This window comes from Pleurodeles waltl, chromosome 9 (assembly GCF_031143425.1).
Source record: "Pleurodeles waltl isolate 20211129_DDA chromosome 9, aPleWal1.hap1.20221129, whole genome shotgun sequence".
Classification (NCBI taxonomy): Eukaryota; Metazoa; Chordata; class Amphibia; order Caudata; family Salamandridae; genus Pleurodeles; species Pleurodeles waltl.
In genome coordinates, this window is record NC_090448.1 from 26,790,987 (window position 1) to 26,818,685 (window position 27,699).

General features: G+C 50.5%; 1 protein-coding gene across 2 annotated transcripts in view; it reads left to right on the forward strand.

Annotated features, from left to right (window-relative positions):
- The window catches only part of LOC138258878 (laminin subunit beta-1-like), a 382,113-nt gene that overhangs the window by 52,424 nt on the left and 301,990 nt on the right, over positions 1-27,699 (forward strand). The window contains exons 1-2 of one of the 2 annotated variants that reach the window (XM_069206184.1): positions 4,168-4,314; positions 12,042-12,107. In XM_069206184.1, coding sequence (XP_069062285.1) covers positions 12,077-12,107 — 31 coding nt within the window. In that variant the 5' untranslated portion in view covers positions 4,168-4,314; positions 12,042-12,076. Of the gene's footprint in view, positions 1-4,167; positions 4,315-12,041; positions 12,108-27,699 lie in introns of those variants that run through there. The other variant, XM_069206183.1, reaches the window with a different exon arrangement.

Here is a 27,699-nt window from a genome sequence, read left to right on the forward strand (position 1 = left end):
GGGCGCGGTCTGTGGGAGTGATGGACAGTGGTGGACATGAACAAGAAGGTCCAGGTGAGAGGTGGACAAAGGAGGTGCCTGCAGAGGACAGCAGGAGGACAGCATATGTACAGATGAGGGACATGTGAAGCTTGAGGACATCCAGCCTTCTCCTCAGGTTGGGCTAGTAGACCGCTACTGGTTGCACATAGTATTTGGGGCTCCTCAGACCTCAAGTGCTTTTCCTCAGATTTGCCTGTCCACTTGGTGACCAGTCAAATCTCCAAATGAAAATGTTGCACACATTTTGTGTACTCCTGCTTGCTCTGCTTTTATGTTGACTACCTGGAGTGGTGCAGAAGGGTTGCATCTTGAAGGACCTTTGTGTGAAGCCTTGTGTTGTTGTTGTGGTTCCACTATGGAGCCAGCAGCTAAGGTCCCAGTAGTGGGGGCTGCTGGGTGCAATTCGGGGCAGGAGGGTGTGTGTCACCGTGAAGCTTCATAAGCAAATGCACTATTCTCTCTCACGTGGTGTGCACCACCCTTTTTAAAGACCTTTGTGTTTGTGTCGTGCATGTTGTAGGGTTTGTGGAGAGTGGCATCAGAAGTCTTTGGGTTTATCCTAAAATCTTTGCAGTCGTTTTCCTGGTTGGTTTTGTGGGTCCTTATACAAGGGGTGGAATTTGACTGTTCCTGGGTTTTATGGTAAGAGGCTACCGGGACACGGTAAGGTGGGCAGAGTAGGGTGGGCAGAACTCGCAGAGTTTTACTCTGTGGAGCTCCCCAGAGTTACATAAATACTGCAAGATTCCACAGAGTTCCGCGACCGGGTAGAAATTGGTATGTGGTGCTGCCCGTGCTGACTTTTAGCACCAGGAACTTGTTCCGCGCTGAGAAAACAGCGTGAACAGCACCACACGGGGTGCCAGAGGGCACGGCTGCTCAAGTTGGTTTTGCCACTGCCCGTGTTGTGAAAATCTCGCCGGGTGCCCTCCTAGCACCCAAAAATCGTGCTAGGGGACGCCAATTCTCGCTTGCGCTCTCCAACTGCCCATTGGCGAGCCACGCTGGAGAAAAACTCTGCCACGTGCCAGTCAGCGGAAACTGGACGGAAGTCTGCATTGCATGCGTAACACCGAGTGGCCAAAGTTCCTCAAACTCCGCCAGCGCAGCAGAGTTTAATGCCCACGTCTAGCGCACGGCTGGCAGCGAGCCCACACTGCCTGAAGGGTGCTGTGACACGAGGCTGTGCCAACCTTAGGTCCACCAGCCAGTCGGGCGAGTGTGTCCTACTGTCCTGTGGCTGTGGCCACGCCTCCCAGTTTCAACGCACCTTCCATCACTCACACAGCGCGTCTCACACCTACCCCATTTCTCGAACACTTCACAGCATGCCCACGTCTCCCCCCAGCCCAGTATCTCATGCCTGTCCCGTGGCACCATCCAGAGACATATCCCACTCCTGCTGGCACATTCCTGATTCTAGACCCCAGTCCTCTGAAGCAACATGTCTCACTCCTGTCTCACGCCTTCCCCATGTCTCAGACTAGTACTGCCTGACACCAGCTCACTGTCTATGGTCAGGCCTATGTCTCCCCCAGGCCCATGTCTCACTCCTGCCTCCTTCCCCATGTCTCAGACTAGCACTGTCTGACACCAGCTCACTGTCACTCACCAGACCTATGTCTCACTCCAGCCCCACGTCTCACTCCAGCCTCCTGGCTCATGCCTTCCCCATGTCTCAAACTAGAGCTGTCTGACCCCAGCTCCATGTCTATCACCAGGGCTAGGTCTCACTCCAGCCCCACGTCTCACTCCAGCCCTATGTCTCATACCAGTTCCATGTCTCACTCCAGCCCCATGGCCCAGTGTGCCCACCTCACTCCAGCACCAGGTCTCATACTAGTCCCATGTCTCACTCCAGCCCCATGTCCCAGTGTGCCCACCTCTCGCACCTCACTCCAGCACCAGGTCTCATACCAGTCCCATGTCTCACTCCAGCCCCATGTCCCAGTGTGCCCACCTCTCGCAGCTCACTCCATCACGCCTGACTCCGGTTCTGTGTCTCCCACTCCAGGAGCATCTCACACAGCTCTGTGTATCAATCGAGTCCCTACTCACACTCAGCCCTCAAGGGCCACGTTTACCAGGTGAATCCGGAGACGAGGGCTACAAAGGCACTGCACGTCCTAAGAGAGCAGGGGTGGTGAGGGCAGTGCCAGTCACCTGTGGGACCAGGGCGGCAAGAGCAGTGCCAGTGACCTGGGAAACCAGGGATGGTGATGACAGTGTTGAGTGACTCCCTTGAGGCCAAGGGGGGTGAGCGCAGTGCCTGTCACCTCCTAGAAACTAGGTGAGATGAGGGCAGTGCCAGTAACACCCATGAAACAGGGATGGCGAGGGCGGTGCCAGTGACCTCCAAGGAACAGGGGTGGAGAGGGCAGTGCATGTGACCATGAGACCAGGAGTGGCTAGGTCACTGCCACTAACTCCCGTGAGAGCAGGGGTGCAGATGGCAATGCCAGTGACCTCTGTGAGAAAAGGGGTGGTGCTAAGGACGGTGCCAGTGACCCCCAGGAGACCTGGGGTGGTGAGGGCAGTGCCAGGGATCCTCATGTGAGCAGTGCCAGTGACTTCCATGAGACCAGTGATGATGAGGGCAGTGCCCAGTGACCTCCGTGAGACCATGGCAGGCGAGGGCAGTGCTGGTGACCTCCATGAGACCAGGGATGGCGAGGACGGTGCCAGTGCCCTCCATGAGACCAGTGATGATGAGGGCAGTGCCCGGTGACCTCCGTGAGACCAGTAGTGACGAGGGCAGTGCCCAGTGACCTCCATGAGACCAGTGATGAGAAGGGCAGTGCCCGGTGACCTCCGTGAGACCATGGCAGGCGAGGGCAGTGCTGGTGACCTCCATGAGACCAGGGATGGCGAGGACGGTGCCAGTGCCCTCCATGAGACCAGTGATGATGAGGGCAGTGCCCGGTGACCTCCGTGAGACCAGTAGTGACAAGGGCAGTGCCCAGTGACCTCCATGAGACCAGTGATCTCCGTGAGACCAGTAGTGACGAGGGCAGTGCTGGTGACCTCCATGAGACCAGTAGTGACGAGGGCAGTGCTGGTGACCTCCATGAGACCAGTGATGAGAAGGGCAGTGCCCGGTGACCTCCGTGAGACCATGGCAGGCGAGGGCAGTGCCCAGTGACCTCCATGAGACCAGTGATGATGAGGGCAGTGCCCGGTGACCTCCATGGGACCAGTAGTGACGAGGGCAGTGCCCAGTGACCTCCATGAGACCAGTGATGAGAAGGGCAGTGCCCGGTGACCTCCGTGAGACCATGGCAGGCGAGGGCAGTGCCCAGTGACCTCCATGAGACCAGTGATGATGAGGGCAGTGCCCGGTGACCTCCATGGGACCAGTAGTGACGAGGGCAGTGCCCAGTGACCTCCATGAGACCAGTGATGAGAAGGGCAGTGCCCGGTGACCTCCGTGAGACCATGGCAGGCGAGGGCAGTGCCCAGTGACCTCCATGAGACCAGTGATGATGAGGGCAGTGCCCGGTGACCTCCATGGGACCAGTAGTGGCGAGGGCAGTGCCCAGTGACCTCCATGAGACCAGTGATGATGAGGGCAGTGCCCAGTGACCTCCATGAGACCAGTGATGAGAAGGGCAGTGCCGGTGACCTCCGTGAGACCATGGCAGGCGAGGGCAGTGCCGGTGACCTCCGTGAGACCATGGCAGGCGAGGGCAGTGCCCAGTGACCTGCATGAGACCAGTGATGATGAGGGCAGTGCCCGGTGACCTCCATGGCACCAGTAGTGGCGAGGGCAGTGCCCAGTGACCTCCACGAGACCAGGTCTGCCCTGGGCAGTGCCAGTGCCTCCTATGACCCCAGCCCCGCAGCTCCTGCCCCCACCCAGGCACGTGACCACCGGCCGGCTCCCAGCACCCTCTGCCGGCCCCCAGGCCCCGGGCTGCTTGTTCAGCGCTCGCCCCACGGAGCACAGAGAATCGGCCCCCACATTCCGGCAGCCTGGAGACCCCCGTGCGCCTTTCATGCTCGGCTCCGCGGATTGACGGCCGCATTTGAATAAGAATCGCTCGGGCTCTCCTCCGGGGCCTGGGACGGAGGGAGGGGGCGCAGCCCTGTTAGTTTTACCCCTCCAGCTGCCAGCTTTACGCGCCCAGAGTTCTCAGGCTTTGGGTTGGCACCGAGTGGTCGCACCATCTCCCCGGAGCCGAGCTGCAGGAGCCGAGTATGGAAAGCAGCCGATTTTAGGGCATATTCCTGCTTTTCATCCTTATTAGAAGTTCGACGACTGGGACCTCAGAGGTAAGAGCGCTCGCTGATGGAGGGCGCGCCGAGGCGCTAGCTGGCAGCGGCAAGGCTTCTTGGAGCTGTAGTGATGACCAGGAGAGACCTAAAGCTTGTGACCCCGAACGCTACCAGCCCACTCCGCCTCCACGCAGAAGTATCAGGTGCAGCCTGGTGGGCAGAGCACCTGCTGCGGAGGACACTTCTGTCCGGTGGTTGCAGGTGGGGCCCAGTGGCACATACTTTTCTCATTAGACTGACCCAGACCAGAAGTGAGACAACACAAACGGCGGGGAAGAAGGAAAAGTGAAACATTGCGGCAAAGAAAAAAAACGGGCTGGAAAGAACCTGAAAGAGTGAGATGAAAGGGCAGGGAGTGTCTGGTGAATGGAAGAGGCCTGAGGTGGAATCAAGACCACACAGCCTTGGGATTGGCATCCCGCGGTTCAACTGTGCCAGCCGCGGGCTCCTGAGCAAAGCGATGGGATCTGGCACTTCTTCTGTCACGAATTAGACACAAGCTGGCACTGGAGGCAGCGTGAAAATCTAGCACTGGTGAACTGCGTCTGTGCCTGGTACGGGTAGGCTGTGTGTGAAGCTGGCACTGGTGGGCAGTGTGTGAAGCTGGCACTGGTTGGTGGTGTGTGGAGCTGGCACTGGTGGGCTGTGCGATGAGCAGGCACTGGTGGGCAGTGCGTGGAGCTGGTGGGCAGTGCGAGGAGCTGGCTGTGATGGGCAGTGCGAGGAGCTGGCACTGATGGGCAGTGGGCATAGCTGGCACTGGTGGGCAGTGTGAGAAGCTGGCACTGGTCGACTGCTTCTGGATCTGGCACTGGTGGTCGGTGTGTGAAGCTGGCACTGGTGGGTGGTGTGTGGAGCTGGCACTGGTGGGCTTTGCGATGAGCAGGCACTGGTGGGCAGTGCGTGGAGCTGGTGGGCAGTGCGAGGAGCTGGCTGTTATGGGCAGTGCGAGGAGCTGGCACTGGTGGGCAGTGGGCATAGCTGGCACTGGTGGGCAGTGGGCATAGCTGGCACTGGTGGGCAGTGTGTTTAGCTGGCACTGGTGTAGAGTGTGGAGCTGGCACTGGTGGACAGTGTGTGGAGCTGGCACTGGTAGGTAGTGTGTGGAGCTGGCATTTGTAGGCAGTGTGAGGAGCTGGCACTGGTGGGAGAAGCAGGCACTAGTGGGCAATGGGAGGAGCTGGCACTGGTGGGCAGTGTGAGGAGCTGGTTCTGGTGGGCAGTGTGTGGAGTTGGCCCTGGTGGGCACTGTGAGGAGCTGGCACTGGTGGGAGAAGCAGGCACCGGTGAGCAATGTGAGGAGCTGGCACTGGTGGTCAGTGTGTGTAGCTGGCACTGGTGGTCAGTGTGTGTAGCTGGTACTGGTTGGGCAGTGTGAGGAGCTGGCACTGGTGGGCAGTGTGAGGAGCTGGCACTGGTGGGCAAAGTAGGAGAGTACAGCTGTGGGCAGAGCAACGCCATAACGCAAGATGACTGAACTTGTGCAGTATGTAACAAGGACCCCTGATTTCCCTATATCTCACAGATATTCATTAGTCTTGGCAGAATGGGACCCCCGAAGGGTTGTCGACCCCCTGATACGCTCGCCCTCCCCCCCCCCCCTCTTTAGTCTTCAGTGTTTGAGAATTGCTGTGGTGGACAGAGTGAGTCTGGCTTCAGTACTACCTGCCCAGAGCTGTCACTCCAATGCAGTTCACGGGCATCGCTGCCCTAGATCCCCACTAGCGCCTTGAGGCTAGTGTGTTTTTGAGTTATAATGTGCTAAGTGGTAAGAACCCCTCGCCGCCGTTGCTACTGAATTCTAGAGGACTTTTCACTTACTGTCTGTAAGTTTTTTTTGGTGGGGGGGCTGTAGGTGCATCAGGGGCGTTATCTCACAGCACTGTCTCCGAAGCGCTGGGAGGCTGGGCCTTAACGTATACGGTGTATAGGGGCAGACATGATATATAAGACCCTGGGTGGGCAAGGGGCAAGATGTGAAGAGTTTGTGCTCCCGGACAGACAGTGTGATAAGTTTGGGAACCTGGACAGAGAGTGTGAAGAGTCTGGGCACATGGGCAGCCAGTGTGAAGAGTTAGTTTGGGCATCGGGACTGAGCATGTGAAGAGTCTGGGCACCTGGACAGAGTCCTGGACAGACAGTATGAAGAGTTAGTTTTTGCACATGGGCAGCCAGTGTGAAGAGTTAGTTTGGGCACATGGGCATCCAGTGTGAAGAGTTGGGCACTTGGACAGCCAGTGTGAAGAGCTGGGCACATGGGCATCCAGTGTGAAGAGTTGGGCACATGGGCAGCCAGCGTGAAGAGTTTGGGCACAAGGGCAGCCAGCGTGAAGAGTTGGGCACATGGACAGCCAGTGTGAAGAGCTGAGCACATGGGTATCCAGTGTGAAGAGTTGGGCACATGGACAGCCAGTGTGAAGAGTTTGGGCACAAGGGCAGCCAGCGTGAAGAGTTGGGCACATGGGCAGCCAGTGTGAAGAGCTGAGCACATGGGCATCCAGTGTGAAGAGTTGGGCACATGGGCAACCAGTGTGAAGAGTTAGTTTGGGCACCTGGACAGAAAGTGTGAAGAGTTAGTTTGGGCACCTGGACAGACAGTGTGAAGAGTTAGTCTGGGCACCTGGACAGACAGTGTGAAGAGTTAGTCTAGGCACCTGGACAGCCAGTGTGAAGAGTCTGGGCACTTGGACAGAGTCCTGGACAGACAGTATGAAGAGTTAGTTTGGGCACATGGGCAGCCAGTGTGAAGAGTTAGTCTGGGCAACTGGACAGACAGTGAGAAGAGTCTGGGCACTTGGGCAACCAGTGTGAAGAGTTAGTCTGGGCACCTGGACAGACAGTTTTGAAGAGTCTTGGCACATGGACAGACAGTGTGAAGAGTCTGGGCACTTGGACAGAGTGTAGAGTCTGGGCTCCTGAACATACAGTATGAAGAGTTAGTTTGCGCACATTGGCAGACAGTGAGAAGAGTGTGGGCAACTGCACAACCAGTGTGAAGAGTGTGGGCACCTGGACAGCCTCTGTGTGAAGAGTCTGGGCACATGGGCAACCAGTGTGAAACGTCTGAGCACCTGGACAGACAGTGTGAAGAGTTAGGGCACCTGGGCAGCTGTTGTGAACAGTGAGTTTGGGCACTTGGACAGACAGTGTGAAGAGTCTGGGCACAATGACAGCCAGTGTGAATAGTTAGTTTGGGCACATGGACAGCCAGTGTGAAGAGTCTGGGCACATGGACAGCCAGTGTGAAGAGTTTGAGCACCTGGACAGCCTCTGTGTGAAGAGTTAATTTGGGCACCGGGAAAGAGGGTGTGAAGACTTTGGGCACATGGACAGCCAGTGTAAGAGTTGGGCCACTTGTACAAGCAGTGTGAAGAGGTAGTTTGGGCTCCTGGACAGACAGTGAGAAGAGTGTGGGCACCTGCACAACCAGTGTGAAGAGTGTTGGCACCTGGACAGCCTCTGTGTGAAGAGTCTGGGCACATGGGCAACCAGTGTGAAACGTCTGAGCACCTGGACAGACAGTGTGAAGAGTTAAGGCACCTGGGCAGATGGTGTGAAGAGTCTGGGCACAATGACAGACAGTGTGAATAGTTAGTCTAGGCACTTGGACAGTCAGTGTGAAGAGTCTGGGCACTTGGACAGCCAGTGTGAAGAGTTAGTTTGGGCACCGGGACAGACAGTGAGAAGAGTGTGGGCACCTGCACAACCAGTGTGAAGAGTGTGGCCACCTGGTCAGCCACTGTGTGAAGAGTATGGGCACCTGGGCAACCAGTGTGAAGAGTCTGAGCACCTGGACAGACAGTGTGAAGAGTTAGTTTGGGCACCGGGAAAGAGAGTGTGAAGAGTTTGGGTACATAGACAGACAGTGTAAGAGTTGGGCCACTTGGACAAGCAGTGTGAAGAGATAGTTTGGGCTCCTGGACAGACAGTGTGAAGAGTTAGTTTGGGCACATGGTCAGCCAGTGTGAAGAGTTTGGGCACATGGACAGACAGTGTGAGGAGTGTAATCACCTCGACAGCCAATGAGAAGAGTTTGGGCACCAGGACTGAGAGTGTGAAGAGTTTGGGCACCGGGACAGAGAGTGTGAAGAGTTTGGGCACCTGGACAACCAGTGTGAGGAGTTAGTTTGGGCACCTTGGCAGCCAGTGTGAAGAGTTGAGGCACATGGACAGACAGTGTGAAGAGTTAGTTTGGGCACCGGGACTGAGAGTGTGAAGAGTTTGGGCACCGGGACAGACAGTGTGAAAAGTTAGTTTGGGCACCTGGACAACCAGCGTGAAGAGTTAGTTTTTGCACATGGACAGCCAGTGTGAACAGTCTGAGCACCCGGAAAGGCAGTGAGAAGAATTTGGGCAGCTGAACATAGAGTGTACAGTTTGGGTTCCTTGACAACCAGTGTGAAGAGTTAGTCTGGGCACTTGGGCAGCAAATGTGAAGAGTTAATTTGAGCACATGGGCATCCAGTGTGAAGAGTTTGGATGCCTGGACAGACAGTGTGAAGAGTTAGCTTGGGCACATGGACAGCCACAGTGTGAGTAATTAGCTTGGGCATATGGGCATCCAGTGTGAAGAGTTTGGGCACCTGGACAGACAGTGTGAAGGGTTTGGTTACTTGGAGAGCCAGTGTGAAGAGTTGGGCACATGGACAATGTGAGGAGCTCAGGGCACATGACCCAAAGACAAGGACTTCTTGTTTATACAGCCAGTTGCTGGTGCTGGAAGGGCACCATGCCCGACCATGTACCAGTTTTGTGGTACTAGGGCAGTCTATCTGAGGATCTTGAGGCACACGGATGGCATGAAAGTGTAGGGAGCGGGGCTTGTGGAAAGAGTGAAGAGGTGGGACAAAGAGTGCGAGTATTACAACTCACGAGGCACCCATGTAGGGCGTTGGCACAGGGACAGTGGGTATGAGGAGGTGCGAGCAGAGGGTGAGGGTGTCTGAGGGTCTCTCGCCACCTGGGAGGAGTTTTACCTGACCCTTCCTCGAGTCCTCATCACTCCTGGACATTGAAGTTCAAGTGCTGAGGTGATATTTAGCTCAGTGAGTGCTCTATAAAAAGAGCACCCTTTTCCCCCTTTCATGTCATATTCAGGGACCCTTTAAGGATTTGGGGGGCCCTGGGCCATACGTATTTAGGGGCCCCTGTTCGAAACAGCTTTAAATTTATGCTCAGTTTCAGCTCTTTCATGTCTTCTTTGGAGGTCACTGACAGTGCACAGGACACTGGGCCAAATTCTAAATGTGTTCACATCTAATATTCAGGGATAGTGATGTGTGTTTTCAATATTATAACACAGCAACAGCTCACTAATATTATTGCAAATCTCCAGAGCCCACTTTACCCATGCCTTAAAACGTCTCTGGTCACATTATACATTGGCAGCACTCTTTGGTACATACCAGATATGAAATAGAGAAACAGATATAGAGGTGTGTTTGTTTGCCGGAGAGCCCAGTAGGAGGGAGGACACTGAATCCCAGTGGCTGTGTTCTCTCAGAAGTTTGCACACACCTTTCTCGCGTGGGTAAGAAGTGGCCACCCCTGCTGGCCCAGGTGTGTTGTTGCTCTCTGGCCCTGTTGAACACTCATGGTTAATGGAGCACGAACCATGCAGAGTAAAAACACACCTACCAGGGCGGTAACAAACACCTACAGCCTGTACTCCTCCCCAGAAACATGAGTACCGCCCTCTCCAAAGAGGCTCTTCCAGGGACGCACTCTCCTGTTCATCCGACCACTCACTCGTGAGCTGCACAACCCACTCACCCACACCTGGTCACCCATACACACTGACTCGGGGGCTCACTCTGCGCTCACTGAGTCATTCACTAACACACAGGGACAGTTTAAGGATTTTGTGGGCCCTGGGCCAAAGGTGTTTTGGGGGCCTTTGTTCCCAACAGCTTTGAATTTATGATCCAATTTTAGCTGTTTGATGCCCTCTTTGTCCAGGTCACTGACAAATTCTAAATGTGTTCACATCTAATATTCAGGGAAAGTGACGTGTGACATTAATATTGTAGCACAGCAGCAGATCACTAGTATTACTGCAAATAATCTCTGTGACACCCTTCAGTTTCTCCTCTGTGAGATTCCCTGTTTTGAACTAATGTGAAACTTTTTTATGGATGTTGCATTAAACATGAACACATAATTGTATTTTGTAAGTTTGCGCCGCTTTCGCGTCAAAAAATGACGCAAATGTGGTGCAAAAAAAAGTATAAATATGGGCCTTAGAGTTCGGACCCATGTGTCTGTCACTGTCAGCGACCTGACCAAAGAGGGCATGAAAGAGCTGGAACTGGATCATAAATGCAAAGCTGTTCTGAACAAGGGCCCTTAAAATTTGGTCCCAGGCCCCAAAAATCCTTAAAATGTCCCTGTGGAAGAGAACTATAGAAAGGGGAGATGCTCGAAAGCTGCTGAAGAGCTTTCAGTTTAAGAAAGAGTTTATTCACGTTAAAACACAACCATTGAAAAATAACACTACATGGCATAATGGAAAACAACGAAAAAACGACTATATCAATATACAATTAAACTGTAAAGTAAGAAAGGGTGAGGGAGAAAGGGGTGGGGTTATAAAACATGGGATAAAAATATTTCTAAATAGAGATTATTTCTAAAGGAAATATTTCTAAAAGGAAGAGTATATAGAATAAGTTTGTCAATTTATATAAAACACAAAAATGCTAAATAAAATATGGAAAGCAGCATAAATGCATATAAAGTACTGCTATTTATGAACGTGGGGAAGTCAGGGGGGCTTTAAGAACGCCTGCTGGGCAAGTGAGTGCACTTTGATCCAAGAAACGAGTGATTGGAGACCAAATGGCAGTCACTTTACTGCAAGGGCGATAGGTTTAATGTAAATGCTGTCTAATCTGTGATTGTAACAAACTGCACACCACCACGCTTGGGGCTGCAGAGCTCTCAATAGACAGCAATCATAGCTGCCAAGTTTCCCAGGTCCAAGCATGATGTGCTGCTCCAGTCCAGGGGGTCCCCTTTGAATTCTGGGTCTTGTAGTCCTGTTTTCATAATAGACTACAAGTCTCAGAATTCAAAGGAAAGACCTGGACTGGAGCAGCACATCACGCATGGACCTGGCAAACTATTCAGGGCTGCATAGTTGTAAATCGATAGGTCATAGCAGCACAAGGCCTGTCCTCTTGCCTCCTTTCATAGCAGCACAAGGCCCGTCCTCCGGCCTTTCCTCTTGTCTCCTTTCATAGCAGCACAAGGCCTGTCCTCTTGTCTCCTTTCCTAGCAGCACAAGGCCTGTCCTCTTGCCTCCTGTCATAGCAGCACAAGGCCCGTCCTCAGGCCTTTCCTCTTGTCTCCTTTCATAGCAGCACAAGGCCTGTCCTCTTGTCTCCTTTCCTAGCAGCACCAGGCCTGTCCTCTTGTCTCCTGTCATAGCAGCACAAGGGCTGTCCTGTCTCCTGTCATAGCAGCACAAGGCCCGTCCTCAGGCCTTTCCTCTTGTCTCCTTTCATAGCAGCCCAGGCCTGTCCTCTTGTTGTCTCCTTCCTGTATTTTCTGGTCTCCAGCGTGGAGATACACAGGTGTGTGTCTGTGCCTCAGTTCTCATCTCTCAGCAGCAGGTCTGCTTGGAGCAGTGTAACACCAGCACTATGTAAATAACTGCACGTTGACGGGAAGGGGTGTGTCTGCTGCGTGCCCTGTGCTCACGGCTCTTCCCTTGCTGTTTCCAGGTGTGACCAGGCGCGGCTGGACCCAGATACCGGAGATGAAGCTGTTTCTCTGCCTTCTGCTCTCTGGTGAGTTGAAACCCGGCGTCTCTCACTGCTTCTGTGGCTGCAGGGCTGATGCGACGGGGCATCTTTTCGAGGTCTCGTTTCTGAAGGTTCATGTGAGCAATTGGGTCCATCAGTCTTTCTTGTGAAGCAACCGGCTCATTCTGGAAGAGGAAACGCTTCTTTACCTATGAGAGTGGTTTGTTGGCCTCTGCCCTGCCATATGTATTTCTGCATTTATCCTAGCTGGGGGCCTTTCTCTAAAGCGCTCCGGTGCACAGTGGTTTATTCTGTGCGCTATAAAACCCTTAAAAACGAGGGGTGGGCGTTAATTGGCGTAATTCTCTCTAGGCTAATTACTCACACTTACAACAGAATTACTCGTAATTATGTGCAGTTATGTGAGAACTGTAATCCAGCATTACTCAAACTGGCATAATTTTGGTAATTTACAAGAGTACTGCATAATTGCTAAATTTACTCCAATTAATCCGGCATAATTAAAATTTTGCCCAGGCCTACAAATATAACATTTTTCTATGCTGGAGGTAACTTCACTGGGCTCATCCGTGTCACGCATGACATGAGCAGCCTGGCCAGGATTGACAGCCCTTACCTGCGGTGCTGGAAAGTATCGGGGTCCCACCAGATCCCAGGTCCAGCAGCTATTTCTGGGCTGGATGTGTGATCCAGCCAACCCAGAAAAACATGCTAAATTCCTGGTGTCATTTTCAGACATTGGGATTTAATTCAGCAACGCCCACATGTTGTCTACATTCAGTCTGGAGTAGCAACCTGCATGGGCCATGGCAGTGGCGTAACAAAACTTGAGGGGACCCCTCTAAAGTACATAGAGGGGCCCCTCTGGACCCACTCAGGACCCCTCAGGTTAGGGCACTGTGCTGAGGGCACCCCTGGAGTTCAGGCCCCCATCCGCACTGTGGGGGTTGTGTGGGCCTTTGCTACACCACTAGACCAGGCGCCTTTCTTATTTTAACATCCAGCCAGGCACAATGGCCTGATTTAAAGTAGGCCTGGGTGGAGTGAACGGAGTCCAGCTTCACGGAATTCCGGAGTTAAAAAAACAACTCTGGAATTCCGTGAAGCTGGAGTTCTGTGCCCCGTGGAGTCCTCCTGAATGCGCCCATCTTGGAAGCACTAAGCAGGGACCCTCCTTTGCGCTTCCGAGATGGGCGCATTCAGGAGGGCCTTAGGCAGTGAAAGCTGCCATCAGGCCTCTTGTGCACCGGCCTGTCCCATGTCCCATGAATTCAGTCCAGGGCCCTAGGCAGTGAAAGCTGCAGTTTCAGGCCTCTTGTGCACCGGCCTGTCCCATGTCCCATGAATTCCGGCCAGGGCCCTAGGCAGTGAAAGCTGCCGTTTCAGGCCTCTTGTGCACCGGCCTGTCCCATGTCCATGAATTCAGGCCAGGGCCCTAGGCAGTGAAAGCTGCATTTTCAGGCCTCTTGTGCACCGGCCTGTCCCATGTCCCATGAATTCAGTCCAGGGCCTTAGGCAGTTAAAGCTGCTGTTTCAGGCCTCTTGTGCACCGGCCTGTCCCATGTCCCATGAATTCAGTCCAGGGCCCTAGGCAGTGAAAGCTGCCGTTTCAGGCCTCTTGTGCACCAGCCTGTCCCACGTCCCATGAATTCAGTCCAGAGCCGTAGGCAGTGAAAGCTGCAGTTCCAGGCCTCTTGTGCACCAGCCTGTCCCATGTCCCATGAATTCAGTCCAAGGCCGTAGGCAGCAAAAGCTGCCGTTTCTGCCCTTGTTTGTGTACAGGTGTGCACAAACAATGACAAAACAAAGAAAGAGATGAAGACTTACCTGGGTCTTCCTGGGGATCCTCCTCTCCTCGTCATCCGACGACGAGTCTTCTCCAGTGGATGCCTCTCTCCTCTGCTCCGGTGCACACTGCAGGCCAGTTATGGGCCACACAGCACAAGTGCAGACTGTCTGCGCTTGCACTGTGCAGCCCATCCTGGGATGCAGCGCGCACCGGATGAGCTCCGCCTGCTGGCGGGGCTTGCAGAGTTTTTGGTTAACTTTGTGCTCCAGGCGGAGCATGGAGTTCCAAAAACTCCGTCAGCTCCGCCAACAGAGCGGAGCTCCCTGCACACCCCTAATTTAAAGGTTCATCAGCCCTCCTTTGTTCAAGTGTCGTGTATGATCCAAGGTAGGAACCATCCAAGGTGCACAGCTTGTTATCACTTCGAAGTGCTTTAGAGAAACTATTGGAGGCGGGTGCTTAACTTTGGTCACTTCCTGATCTAGAGATGTGCTTATACTATAAGCAAGATGTAGTTGTCAGTATAAGTAATTACACACATTTTGATTTTAAAGGCAGCTACTATTTTTTTATATTTAATTCTTTCATGGCGCTACTCATCCCAGAGTAGGATGCCACAGCGCTTTACATCATAAACACAGGTGCAATATATCCTGCTAGCGTATAAAACAATGTATAGGACATGTCACATAAGACAATGATTATTATAAGTCTAGGAATCACATATCCTCCATTTTTGTAAATGTTATATGTCATTATATGTTAAGAGTGACTAGTCAGGAGAAAAACAATGTTAGGATGTAAAGCTTAATGCAGTGATTGTGGTTGTCTGTACTAACAAGAGATTGATAACTTCACAAAGGAGCCTTCTTTGCAATCTCAGAATAAAAAAGGATTGATAAAGAAAACAATAAGGGCCAGATTTAAGACAAGTGGTGGTGCCCCTAAGGATCTAAACTCATGATGACTTACAGTTTGCATGCAACTCCTTGATTCTGGTAAATAGATCACTGTGGTATATTAGAAAGATTACAGTTCAGGAACTGGAAATAGCAAAATGATCTCAGTGTCAAAAGCAGTAGTCTCTCTTAAGAAAACAAATCTTTGATCTGCATGTTACATGATGTGCTTTGCATCAGGCATATTAACCCTACATGCAACTTTATGAGTTAAAACTATGATTAGACAAAACACAGAAAACTCCCAGAACTGTGTTAACCACTAGAGTAATCTCACCTCTATTACAATCCCCTCACAATTGCTGGGCACACAATGACCTCTGTGGCAGGTGTCTTAACCCTGTAGGATATTGTAATATGCAGCAACTGTGTGACCAATTAAGGAATCAAGAACAAATTTACTGTCTCACATCTCCTTGTTGCCAATTTCTTTGCAACAGATTTTCTTTAGATAAATGTATAAGTTGACTGTCATACTCTGCTTTTCAAGCTCCACCCCTCGTGACTCCACCCCCTTTCCTCTGCCACACCTTAACCCCCAATTTATGGGTTCCCAGAGTAAAACCTTTCCACACAGAGCTTGCCGTGGTGCAAGGTCGCCGAGGCATTACTTCTTTCCACCCGCTTGGTTTGCACCATCTCGTGATAGATACACTGACTGCATTTCCAGTTGGCACACAATACAAAAGGACAAACACAATACAATACACCAACAATTAGCACTAAACACTATTTACGCTTCGGCACAAGGAAGTGCCTGCTTTCGAATAACAAACATTACAGTAAGAGCTGGGCAAACAGGGATTATGTCTTTATTTCAACTAAGTACAGTGCTTTGTGGCCAGAGGAAAGCCGTGCAGTGCTTTTAAGAAGGCAGCCAGAGGCTGGGAGATCCTGGTACAAACACACAGAAACCACAGGCCCCAGGCAGGGCTGGAGCACTCCACAGTCTCTGCAAACTGAATGCTTCTAATCCTGGGCTTTCCCTTATTAAAGCTGTGCATCCTGGAAGATGCAGTCTTCGTTTGCCTAAGTTCAGTGGTTCCCAACCTGAAGTTTGGGTACCCTGGGGGTCCGCGGCTGCATAGAAAATAAATAATATTAATAGATTAACAAAGTGTATTTAAATAAAGTGGCTAAAGGTACAATTGAACATTTTAAAACGTACTACAAATGTCTTAGAATTTTAAATTGGAGGCTAAAAATTAAATTAGTATCCTCAGATTGACTTATGGGAGCAGTGCGGGTGCATCAAACCAAATAGAATATGGACAGTATTTGGCTTCAAATAAATTTAGAAAAACTCCAACCGTCCTATTATTTTTTTTTTTCCCCATTTATATTTGTTTGCAAATTAAATAATGTGTTATCATTTGTGTATGTGTTTGATAAATGCTTGTTTCTGTATTTTTTGTGTATTGTTTTGCGGTTCAAAATCATCAACAATTGTTAGGCCAGGGTTCACGGCTTCCAGTAATGACTCAGTGGGGGTCCCAAGGTGCCAGTTGTGATAAAGTGGGGGTCCACAGAAGTCAAAAGGTTAAGAACCACTGATTTAGTTGAAGCAGCTGGACTGTGTCCCACATCAGTGATTCCTAAAGCGAAAGTCCACGACTGAGAACGTGCTCAGTTGACATGGGGCAGTCAGACACGCCTGCGTTTATTATATGTCAGCACTTCAGAAATGCAGATACAGATCTGTAATTGCTTTGCTGTGTACTCATGATTACAGCACATATGTGAATGGAGGAGTGTGATGTGTTGTGACCTATAGGCAGAGTCACTGGAATTATGTGATTGTGTGGCTGCAGCAATTTTCATATAATTATAGATGTGCTACATAATCCATCACCTGCCAATAATCCGCAGATTTTAACAAACAAAAATTGCCTCTAGCACAAACTGTTAAAAAGTTACGAAAAATGCAGCAGCACATATTGTGGTGCGGTGGAAGGCCCTTTGCAAAACTGGACTGGTTACCTTTCTATCACTTATTGCTATCTTTGGGTGTTATACTGGTACTAATGAGGTGCAAATAATGCCTAGACAGTTTTACCCAGTTTAAAAATGGTGAAATAATGAAGTAATACTATTACAAAATCTGCCGCAATATGCAGCATAATTTGCCTTTTGTTGCCGCATAATTTACTCAACCCTGCCGCATGATTCCCAGTCACCCTGCCTCTATGTGATCATTCCAGCGGGGTCAGAAGTATTCCATCACCTTATCAAGAGGCCTAAAATTCCATAGTAATTGACATTCCATACGGTTCCCCAAATCAAATGTGATTTACTCAACAGAGTGTGTATGCAGTTGGTGGGCATGTACTTGCATTATCACTGCACCAATTATGCACCCATGCATTTATCTCACATCCATTTGCCCATCATGTCCTGCCCACTGTCCATCTATCTGCCTCACCATGCGTATGTCTGCATGTTTGTTGTCTTGGAATGATGTCCATGTGAACACCTCTATATGTGCAAATATAGTGTTGTTTATGTGTGCCTGGATTATTGTACGTGTTTTTCTATGCGCACATATCTTATTGTCTGATGCTCTGTGTTCAATGATGCCTTTATGTCTGATGGCCTCTCTGCCTAGGCAGCTGTGTTCCTCTTGGGATGTGTGAATGAGCGTCTCTGCATCTGTTGGTCTCTGTGTATAGTAGGTGCCTGCAGATCTGTTTGTCTATGTATAGGTATGTGCAGGTCAGAGGAACTACGTGTGCATGAATGTTGCGTGTCAAAGTGGACATTCACTCTACAAAAACCAAACCTACTGCCTTTGTCAATGCTTGTCCAATCTTTTGGGTCTGATGGCCAGTGTGATAACAATGTCTTATCCCCTGGACTGTGAAACTCATTAGTTGATTGATAGCAAAACTGTTTGCAGGTCTTTAAGTTACTTACTCTGGGGCATATTTACAAGAAAGTGGCACAGGGCAGTGCAGCCAATGACCTTGCGGCACTGCCCTGCGCCACAGGCAGAATGCACTGTAGTTACAGGATAGGGTGCATTTCTGTCCTTTCCCCCTGCACTGATGCACAATTTGCTGCCTAGAGCCAACGCAGGCATCCTTGCACCATGGTGCAAGGGCGCGTTTGTTGCATGCAGGATTGTGTCTGTGCAGGAAGGGGCACCTTCCTGCACAAAAACAATCCTGGGAGGCTTTTTCCTCTTTCTTTGTGTGCTGCATAACGCAGCACACACAGAAAGAGCTAAAAAACAAGGAGAAATGAGAATATTTCTCCTTGTTGCGCCTGCCCTGGGGAGGTTCAAGATTTTGAGGTATTCCGAGGTTTTCAATGTCTTGTAAATCTGGGGATGCGTCAAAATCCATGGGTGTTGCGTAGGAACATCCACCGCAAAGCCCGTAGAATTAAATTTTAATTAAAAAAAAATAATAATAAACTTACCTCTGCACCGCTCCTTGCCACACCACTGCTCTCTTCCATCCTGCAGTGAAGGCACAGGCTCCCAACCTGCCCTGCGCCAATCCTGACGCTGCTCAAAGCAGCATCAGGATTGGCTGGGAACGCACAGCCAGGGCGCTCCCAGGCAGACTGGGAGCCTGTGCAGGCTCTCTCCAGCACTGCGCATGTGTGTTTGGACGGCCCGTGTCGGCCAGCCAAATAGACATGCGCAGTGAGGGGAGTGCACAGTGCACTCCCCTCACTGCTCGTCACCCCATGGCCCCGCCCTTTTCACAAGGAAGGGACAAAAAACATAGTTTATTGTCTCTTCCTTGTGAAAGGTTTGCAGGTTCTGCTGCTGGCAGGGGAGGGTAGGGGTGGGGGGGGCACTGCAGACTATCCCTAAATGATGTCCATGGTAACTGATTAATTTACAGGCGATCCAAGGACAGAGAGCGATGATAAGCTCCGAACTGACTGCCCACCAACACTCATGTGGAGTGCCTATTATCCGGCACTGAAACATTTTAGGGTTCATCCAACTTCTAGACCCGTAGCCCACAGAAATGCAACCAACTGCCTTGCGGAATAAGGGGCTTCATCACATTCATCCCTGGTCTTGCCGTAGGGGCACACAGGGTATTGGCTTGCACTTCCCTTTTCTGGGTTTCTTCTGTATACCTTCTGCGCCAAAGTCCTTTGGATCGCCCGGTGACTCCGCATGAAACTTTCAGAATAAGCGTAATGAGGCATTATACAAGCCACATGCATCAACGTTGCATTCTTTGTACAACAGATTAGATAAGGGTTAGAAGTAGGTGTGTTTGTTAAGTATGTGCCAAAAGAGGCAAGTGGCTCAGGGTTCAACTATCCGCCCTCCCACCATCCCCTCCCATAAGCGGTGTACCTGGGTGCATGGCCTCACCAGTCCCTGCAACGCCCTGAATTCTCCTGCCCAGGATGGGTGGGGAAGGATATGTGGGGGGTTCCTTGGAGTTGTGACATCATGCCAATGCGCTGTGTGGCAATTTGTCACTCTGCATGCAATGCGGTCAGGAACATTTACAGGAAACTGAGCAAATCTGATCCCAAACTAAAATAAAACAAGCATTTGCAAAGCCAACAGGCCTTCCTGTTGGAAACTGTTGGCTTTGTGTATGCTTTTAAAGCATGCTATACAGTAGTGGTTCCCAACCTTTTGACTTCTGTGAACCCCCACTTTATCATTAGTGGAACCCAGAGACCCCCACTGAATCATTACTGGAATCCGGGGACCCCCCATTGAGTCATTACTGAAGGTTTGGGACCTAATCTATTAATATTATTTAATTTCCTAAGCAGTCACGGACACCCTGAAGAGGCTTTGCGGACCCCCACGGGTTCCCCGACCACAGATTGGGAACCTCTGCTATACAGCATCCCCAATGCTGCATGGCAAAAAAAAAAGGCTTTATGACATAGCAGTCATGCGTTTTTGTAGTTGATCACAACATGCATGCCTACAAAATGATACACACAATTTTTTATGTAAAATATACCAGGGTGGGAGGAAGCAACACAGAAGGTGCGGGTGGGGGGAAACAACACTGAGTGGTGAGCACAGGGAGGCACAGAAGAAACACAGAGGGCAGAGGAGGGATGCAGAAGCAACAGGCGAGAGAGGAGGGCACAGGTGGGGGCGAAGAAATAAGGAGAGAATGGGTTGGGAGGAGAAGCAACAGGTGAGGGAAGAGGGCGTGGATGTGGAGAAGCAATGCCAAGAATGGGGTGGGGTAAGAGAAGCAACAGGTGAGAGAGTAACGTGGAGCGGTGGAGAAGAAACACATGGGTGAGAAAACAGGGGGGAGGGCACAAGAGGGAGCACAACATGGAGGGGGCAGGGAGAAGCACATGAGTGACAGACACCAACACATAGTACAGGGGGAAAGAAGTACATGAGGAAGACAACTGGAAAACATATGCAGTCTTGTAGAGTGTTTAACCAATAAGGGAAAAAAGTGCTTGAAAAGTAAGCAGTGGAAGCATAATAGCCAGCCAATCAAAAGAGATGGTGAATATGTCATGCTCCATGGGAGGGACAAACACAAGATTGACAGGTTGGTACACAAATAATAAGCAGGCAAAGAAAAGTGACAAGAAATCCAACTGAAGGTAAGCAACAGACAGGCTCCAATCCCCTGTATGTTCGTGGAAAGCCCACAGTATGTTTTGCAACAAACAGCACATGCAGTGTCTAGTAGGAGAGACATAAACGGGTCCAAGGAATGATATTTTTGTTGATGTTTAGTCCTTGTTTCTAAATATTCTTGAAAGTGATGCTTTAAGCATTTCTTTGTTTCAATTGATGATCAAATTTGTCTTACTAGAACACAAAGTGTGTGGGGGATATCAAGGACAGGTCTCTTGTGGCCTATTTAGGCTGAGAGTTCGCCAGTTAGGCGATCTCCTTCATGAGCATGGGAAGTGAAAGTGGCAGTTAGGTGTATGAGGGAGTTCCCTTTACGGACTAGGTGGTCTCACACACATTATAGTGTCATGCTTCATCATATGACCACGTAGCCCCACCCAGGTAAGATAATACTACCTGGGCGGACTCAACCGGGTTGTTAAATGAACTCTGAGGGAGTGCGGACATTTTATCTTCCTGGATAAGTCAAGTGATCCAATTGAAAAGTGAGATAGATAATAAAATTACCTTACAAATCACCTATTACATATAATATTTTAATGGAGGTGTTTGTAGGTAGGATTAAAAGAACAGTAGGGACAAATTTGAATATAATGATTCAAAATGTCTGACATAAAATGGGGACCAACATATTTCTGCCCTCTCTAAGAGCCAAAGCGGTCTGGGGCATTCTTCAGGGTCTAGAATCCCGAATATATAAGGGGCTAGATAGATATGCTAGACAGTGAGCAGATAATTTAAAAGGCACACGAGGCCTACCTGGTTAGAGTAGAGGTAGGGCCCTATGGAGACAACGCGGTTAGCCTCATGTCTGGGAACGTGCAGAGGGGAGTTGCCCCTTATAGTCACACTTACTCTGAAGGCGGCATCTCGTTGATACACCTAAGCATTCCGCGTCCCTGCTGTTTGCTCCTAAATTCGACTTCCCATTTCCCATGGTGGCACTGGTGTCTGGTGTCTGGATGCAGCCATGCTGGTGGGATGTGGTGGTACTGGTGTCTGGATGCAGCCATGCTGGTGGGATATGGTGGTACTGGTGTCTGGATGCAGCCATGCTGGTGGGATATGGTGGCACTGGTGTCTGGATGCAGCCATGCTGGTGGGATGTGGTGGCACTGGTGTCTGGATGCAGCCGTGCTGGTGGGATGTGGTGGCACTGGTGTCTGGATGCAGCCGTGCTGGTGGGATGTGGTGGCACTGGTGTCTGGATGCAGCTCTGCTGGTGGGATGTGGTGGCACTGGTGTCTGGATGCAGCTGTGCTGGTGGGATGTGGTGGCACTGGTGTCTGGATGCAGCCGTGCTGGTGGGATGTGGTGGTACTGGTGTCTGGATGCAGCCGTGCTGGTGGGATGTGGTGGCACTGGTGTCTGGATGCAGCCGTGCTGGTGGGATGTGGTGGCACTGGTGTCTGGATGCAGCCGTGCTGGTGGGATATGGTGGTACCGGTGTCTGGATGCAGCCGTGCTGGTGGGATGTGTTGGCACTGGTGTCTGGATGCAGCTGTGCTGGTGGGATATGGTGGCACGGTGTCTGGATGCAGCTATGCTGGTGGGATATGGTGGCACGGTGTCTGGATGCAGCCATGCTGGTGGGATGTGGTGGCACGGTGTCTGGATGCAGCCGTGCTGGTGGGATGTGGTGGCACTGGTGTCTGGATGCAGCCGTGCTGGTGGGATGTGGTGGCACTGGTGTCTGGATGCAGCTATGCTGGTGGGATATGGTGGCACGGTGTCTGGATGCAGCTATGCTGGTGGGATATGGTGGCACGGTGTCTGGATGCAGCCATGCTGGTGGGATGTGGTGGCACTGGTGTCTGGATGCAGCCGTGCTGGTGGGATGTGGTGGCACTGGTGTCTGGATGCAGCCGTGCTGGTGGGATGTGGTGGTACTGGTGTCTGGATGCAGCCGTGCTGGTGGGATATGGTGGCACTGGTGTCTGGATGCAGCTATGCTGGTGGGATATGGTGGCACTGGTGTCTGGATGCAGCCATGCTGGTGGGATATGGTGGCACTGGTGTCTGGATGCAGCCGTGCTGGTGGGATATGGTGGCACTGGTGTCTGGATGCAGCTATGCTGGTGGGATGTGGTGGCACTGGTGTCTGGATGCAGCCGTGCTGGTGGGATATGGTGGTACTGGTGTCTGGATGCAGCCATGCTGGTGGGATATGGTGGCACTGGTGTCTGGATGCAGCCGTGCTGGTGGGATATGGTGGCACTGGTGTCTGGATGCAGCTATGCTGGTGGGATGTGGTGGCACTGGTGTCTGGATGCAGCCGTGCTGGTGGGATATGGTGGTACTGGTGTCTGGATGCAGCCATGCTGGTGGGATATGGTGGTACTGGTGTCTGGATGCAGCCATGCTGGTGGGATATGGTGGCACTGGTGTCTGGATGCAGCCATGCTGGTGGGATATGGTGGTACTGGTTACTGGTGCCATTCTGTGTGCTTTAATGGCATATTCCCACTGCACTGCACTTCCATTGGCTGCTCACTTCCTTTAATGATGCAGCTAAGATGATGGACCAGATTTAGAGTTTCGCGGATGGGGTTCCTCCGTCACAATACGACGGGCGGGGGATATTCCTCACGCTTGTGACTGAGTAACCCGTTCACCAAACTCTAAATCAGACCCTGTGACTAAACAGGGGTGAGGTGAGTCCTGGTGGCTTGTTGATCCTGAGTGCACAAAACCTCGACACATGGTGTGGTGTGTTGTGTTGTGGGCGTGGCAGGGCTCCTGGCATATTTTGGGTGAAGTGAGAAGTCAGGTATGCTTTTGGTGGGGAGAGGGAGGCGGTGCACGAGGAATATTTTGGGCAGACATGGGGGTTTAGAAGTGAGGTATGTTATTGGTGGGGCAAGGGAGGCGGTGCACGAGGAATATTTTGGGTGGGGGTCAAGGTGTCAGGTATGTTTTGGGTGGGGATGAGAGTGAGCGGCAGGATGCTTGGCATGTTTTGGGTGGATGCATGCCAAGTATGTTTTGGGTGTGGATTAGGTGGCAGGATACAAGGTTTGTTTTGGTTTTGAGATCAGTCAGGGCACAAGGTATATTTTGAGTGTGGAGTGGGAGGCTCAATGCTAGCTATGTTTTGGGTGTGGAGTGGGAGGCTCAATGCTAGGTATGTTTTGGGTGTGGAGTGGGTGGCTCAATGCTAGCTATGTTTTGGGTGTGGAGTGGGAGGCTCAATGCTAGGTATGTTTTTGGTGTGGAGTGGGAGGCTCAATGCTAGCTATGTTTTGGGGTGGAGTGGGTGGCTCAATGCTAGGTATGTTTTGGGTGTGGAGTGGGTGGCTCAATGCTAGCTATGTTTTGGGTGTGGAGTGGGTGGCTCAATGCTAGGTATGTTTTGGGTGTGGAGTGGGTGGCTCAATGCTAGGTATGTTTTGGGTGTGGAGTGGGTGGCTCAATGCTAGGTATGTTTTGGGTGTGGAGTGGGAGGCTCAATGCTAGGTATGTTTTGGGTGTGGAGTGGGAGGCTCAATGCTAGGTATATTTTGAGTGTGGAGTGGGTGGCTCAATGCTAGCTATGTTTTGGGTGTGGAGTGGGTGGCTCAATGCTAGGTATGTTTTGGGTGTGGAGTGGGAGGCTCAATGCTAGGTATGTTTTGGGTGTGGAGTGGGAGGCTCAATGCTAGGTATATTTTGAGTGTGGAGTGGGTGGCTCAATGCTAGGTATATTTTGAGTGTGGAGTGGGTGGCCAATGCTAGCTATGTTTTGGGTGTGGAGTGGGTGGCTCAATGCTAGGTATGTTTTGGGTGTGGAGTGGGTGGCTCAATGCTAGGTATGTTTTGGGTGTGGAGTGGGTGGCTCAATGCTAGGTATGTTTTGGGTGTGGAGTGGGAGGCTCAATGCTAGGTATGTTTTGGGTGTGGAGTGGGTGGCTCAATGCTAGGTATATTTTGAGTGTGGAGTGGGTGGCTCAATGCTAGGTATGTTTTGAGTGTGGAGTGGGTGGCTCAATGCTAGGTATATTTTGAGTGTGGAGTGGGTGGCTCAATGCTAGCTATGTTTTGGGTGTGGAGTGGGTGGCTCAATGCTAGGTATGTTTTGGGTGTGGAGTGGGGGGCTCAATGCTAGGTATGTTTTGGGTGTGGAGTGGGAGGCTCAATGCTATGTATGTTTTGGGTGTGGAGTGGGAGGCTCAATGCTAGGTATATTTTGAGTGTGGAGTGGGAGGCTCAATGCTAGGTATATTTTGAGTGTGGAGTGGGAGGCTCAATGCTAGGTATATTTTGAGTGTGGAGTGGGAGGCTCAATGCTAGGTATATTTTGAGTGTGGAGTGGGTGGCAGAATACAAGGGATGTTTTGGTTTTGAGTGGAATAGAGGCACCAGGTGTATTTTGAGTGTGGAGTGGGATGCTCAATGCTAGATATGTTTTGGTTGGGAACTGGGTGGCGAGCAGGCCACCATGATCCTAAACAATATTTTTGGCTGGGTGGCTAGGTAGGTTGTCACTTTGGCTGCTAAACTGTGCATACTACACAACTTTTGCATTTCACGAAGTTGCAAATACTGTGTATTGTGTACTGTTTTCTTCAATTGCTTTTAGACTTTTTAAACTTTCAAAACTTCGTGAAAATCTTCGGGTTGCCAGTCATTTTAAAATAAAATTGTCAAGGTATAGATAGTCAATTTTTCATGTCTTCCCTCCTCTCAGCGCACCATAAGGACTGAACTGCCCCCACCTTCCCAAAAAAACCAGGGCGCCCACATCTTGCATGGCAGCCTCTCCCTGGTCACAAAACTCGTAGGTGTCAGTATCCTGTTTGTGCGCAGGACATTGGGTGATGCTTAACCTCGGATATCCCTTCCGGGTGTGTCTGACCGTCTGCGGCTCGTTGACGACAAGTAGTCTGGAAGCTCCTAGAATGAAAGGAGGCTGCCTTGGCTTCGAGGAGCTACGAGGAGGCGGGAGAGGCCGGGCCAGGTGCACCTGGAATGTGGGAGGTTGGCTCACAGCTCAGCCTGGGCTGCAGAACACACTGTAAGGTTAATAATTCACAGACACAGAGCTGTACCTGGACACAGTCAACAGAGAAACTCAAAACACAACACCTAGAGTGCCTGGCCCTGGTCCAGGGATCGAGCAGGGTCCGCCCAGCTCCAGAATCTGAGGGAAAAAGGACAAAACACTCACAAGAAGGCGCGGTCGGGTCGAGCGATGCTTATCAGACTGAAAAAGAACCAACATGGACTCACTCTTAGATTCTCACCCTCCGGCTCTGCCTTTCACGTCTCTTCGAGACCCGGGGCCTTCAATCTTTTTTAGTTGTTTCTTTTTGTTTTAATTTGATCTTTCATAAAATATTTTCAAATGCTCTCCTGCTTTTCAGACTCCCAGCACCTTCGTAGTCAAGGCAGAAGTATTACATCTTTGCTGCTTGTCTGATTGGCCAAGATCTGTAATTCCTAATACTTTCCCCTTTGAAATCCTGATTGCTGCACAAGTTTTCCCCTTAGGGCTCTTCTCATCCATACCCGTTCCGTGTTCCCACTGAGGGAAACCAGGATTGGCGAATAATCAAATTTTGTGGCAAAAAACAGAACGGTTTTTGTGCAAATGGTTTTTGACACATCATACTTTCCTGATATAGTGAGGCCCTGCTTAATTTGTAAAAAAAAAACATAATAGGTGTTGGTCCCCAAAAACTTTCTTAGGAGTCTGAGTGAGAGGGGGATAGATCCCGGGAAGGCAGCCCTTACCATCTTAATTTTTTAGGTCCATCTTAGTGGTTGCAAAAGACATACTGTAGGCCTTCCAAGATCATACAGGGCCTTGCAGCCAGCCCATTGATTAGCACTGGTTGACTCTATTGTCACTCTCATTTGCCTGCTTCTTATTGGATAGTTTCTCGTGTCTCGGCATGACAATCTTATGTTTGTCCCTCGCATGGAGCACAGCCTCTGTACTGTCACTCTCGCTGATTTCTATTCTTTCACTGTTCAATTTTAGGGAACTACTTTTTAGCTCCAGCCCAAGGCAGTGCGTGCACTGTCTGTGGTGAGACATTTTGTTAGCTTAAAGTGGGCTTAGAGCCCACCCATTGCTTACCATTGGTTGACCTCGTTTTCATTCTCATTTGCTTGTTTCTTATTGGATGGTTAATGCAGGCTTTACTTCCTTGTCATGAGTTTGTCTCTGCCCTGGAACATGGATTCATTACTGTGTCCTTATAATGCTCGCTTTTTTGGTGTTACTTTTTCTTTTTTAGCTAAGTACACTACAGGAGTACATGTGTTTTCCAGCTGTCTCCCCTGAGCACTACTCTGCTCGGTCTTGCTGTTAGCTTCGCAGCGCCATCTCTATGTTTCTCTGTCACACCGTGTGCTTCTGTGCTCCCCATCTCCTAGCCCTCTGTGTATGAGGTTCTATCTCAACATGTGCTTCTCTGCCCTCCATGTTATTTCCATACCCTATGGTGCTTCACCACCATCTGTGTGCCCCCTTTTGCGTACTCCGTTTTCCTTCCTTCTCTGGTGTTTTTTATTTTCTGTTACAGGTGCAACTGGAATTGGTAACTAAAAAAAAACGTAAAAAAATATCTGTGTCATTTTGTAGGCGCTGACATGTGTGGTGCTTGCAACTACAAAATTATGTGGCCAACCCTGTCAAAAGGCTTTAAAAAAATTATTTAGCCACCGTCAGTGTTTGTGTTTTTCTCCCCCCTCCACATTACTCTCCTTTGCCTGTGTTTCTTTCCCTCCACCTGCACTCGGGTTGCTCTCTCACACCCATGTACTCCCCCCTCACGCTCCACTTTGCTCTTTTTCACTTGTGTGTTGCCCCTCTGCCCCATGTTCTTGTCCCTCCCCCACCCACATGTTGCTTTATCCCAACACCTTCCGCAATCCACTCATCCACTTTCATTACTTTTAAAAACACTTTTGGGCTACATTTTAAAGAAATGCTTTTGGGCATCATTTAAATAAAGTAAATTTCCACTACTTTTTTTTTTTTTTTTTACAAATCCATATTGGATCAGTAAATATAATGGAAGGTACCTCTATTACCTGTCTGCTACTTAGAAAGGAATGCCCCAGACTTTCATACAGTACAGGGTAGAGTGTTGTATCTGCTTGCCCTTAATAAGGGGGTTTTGCTTTGGAGGGCTTTGTGATTAGTTTTTGTTTTTTTATGTCTGTGTCGAATGCCCTTAGTGACAAGGGTGCAAGAAAAGACTCCTGTTTCTTTACTGGGGCAAAACAGGAAGGCAGAAAAATGTAGTGGGGGGTAATGCAAGCATTTATATTATT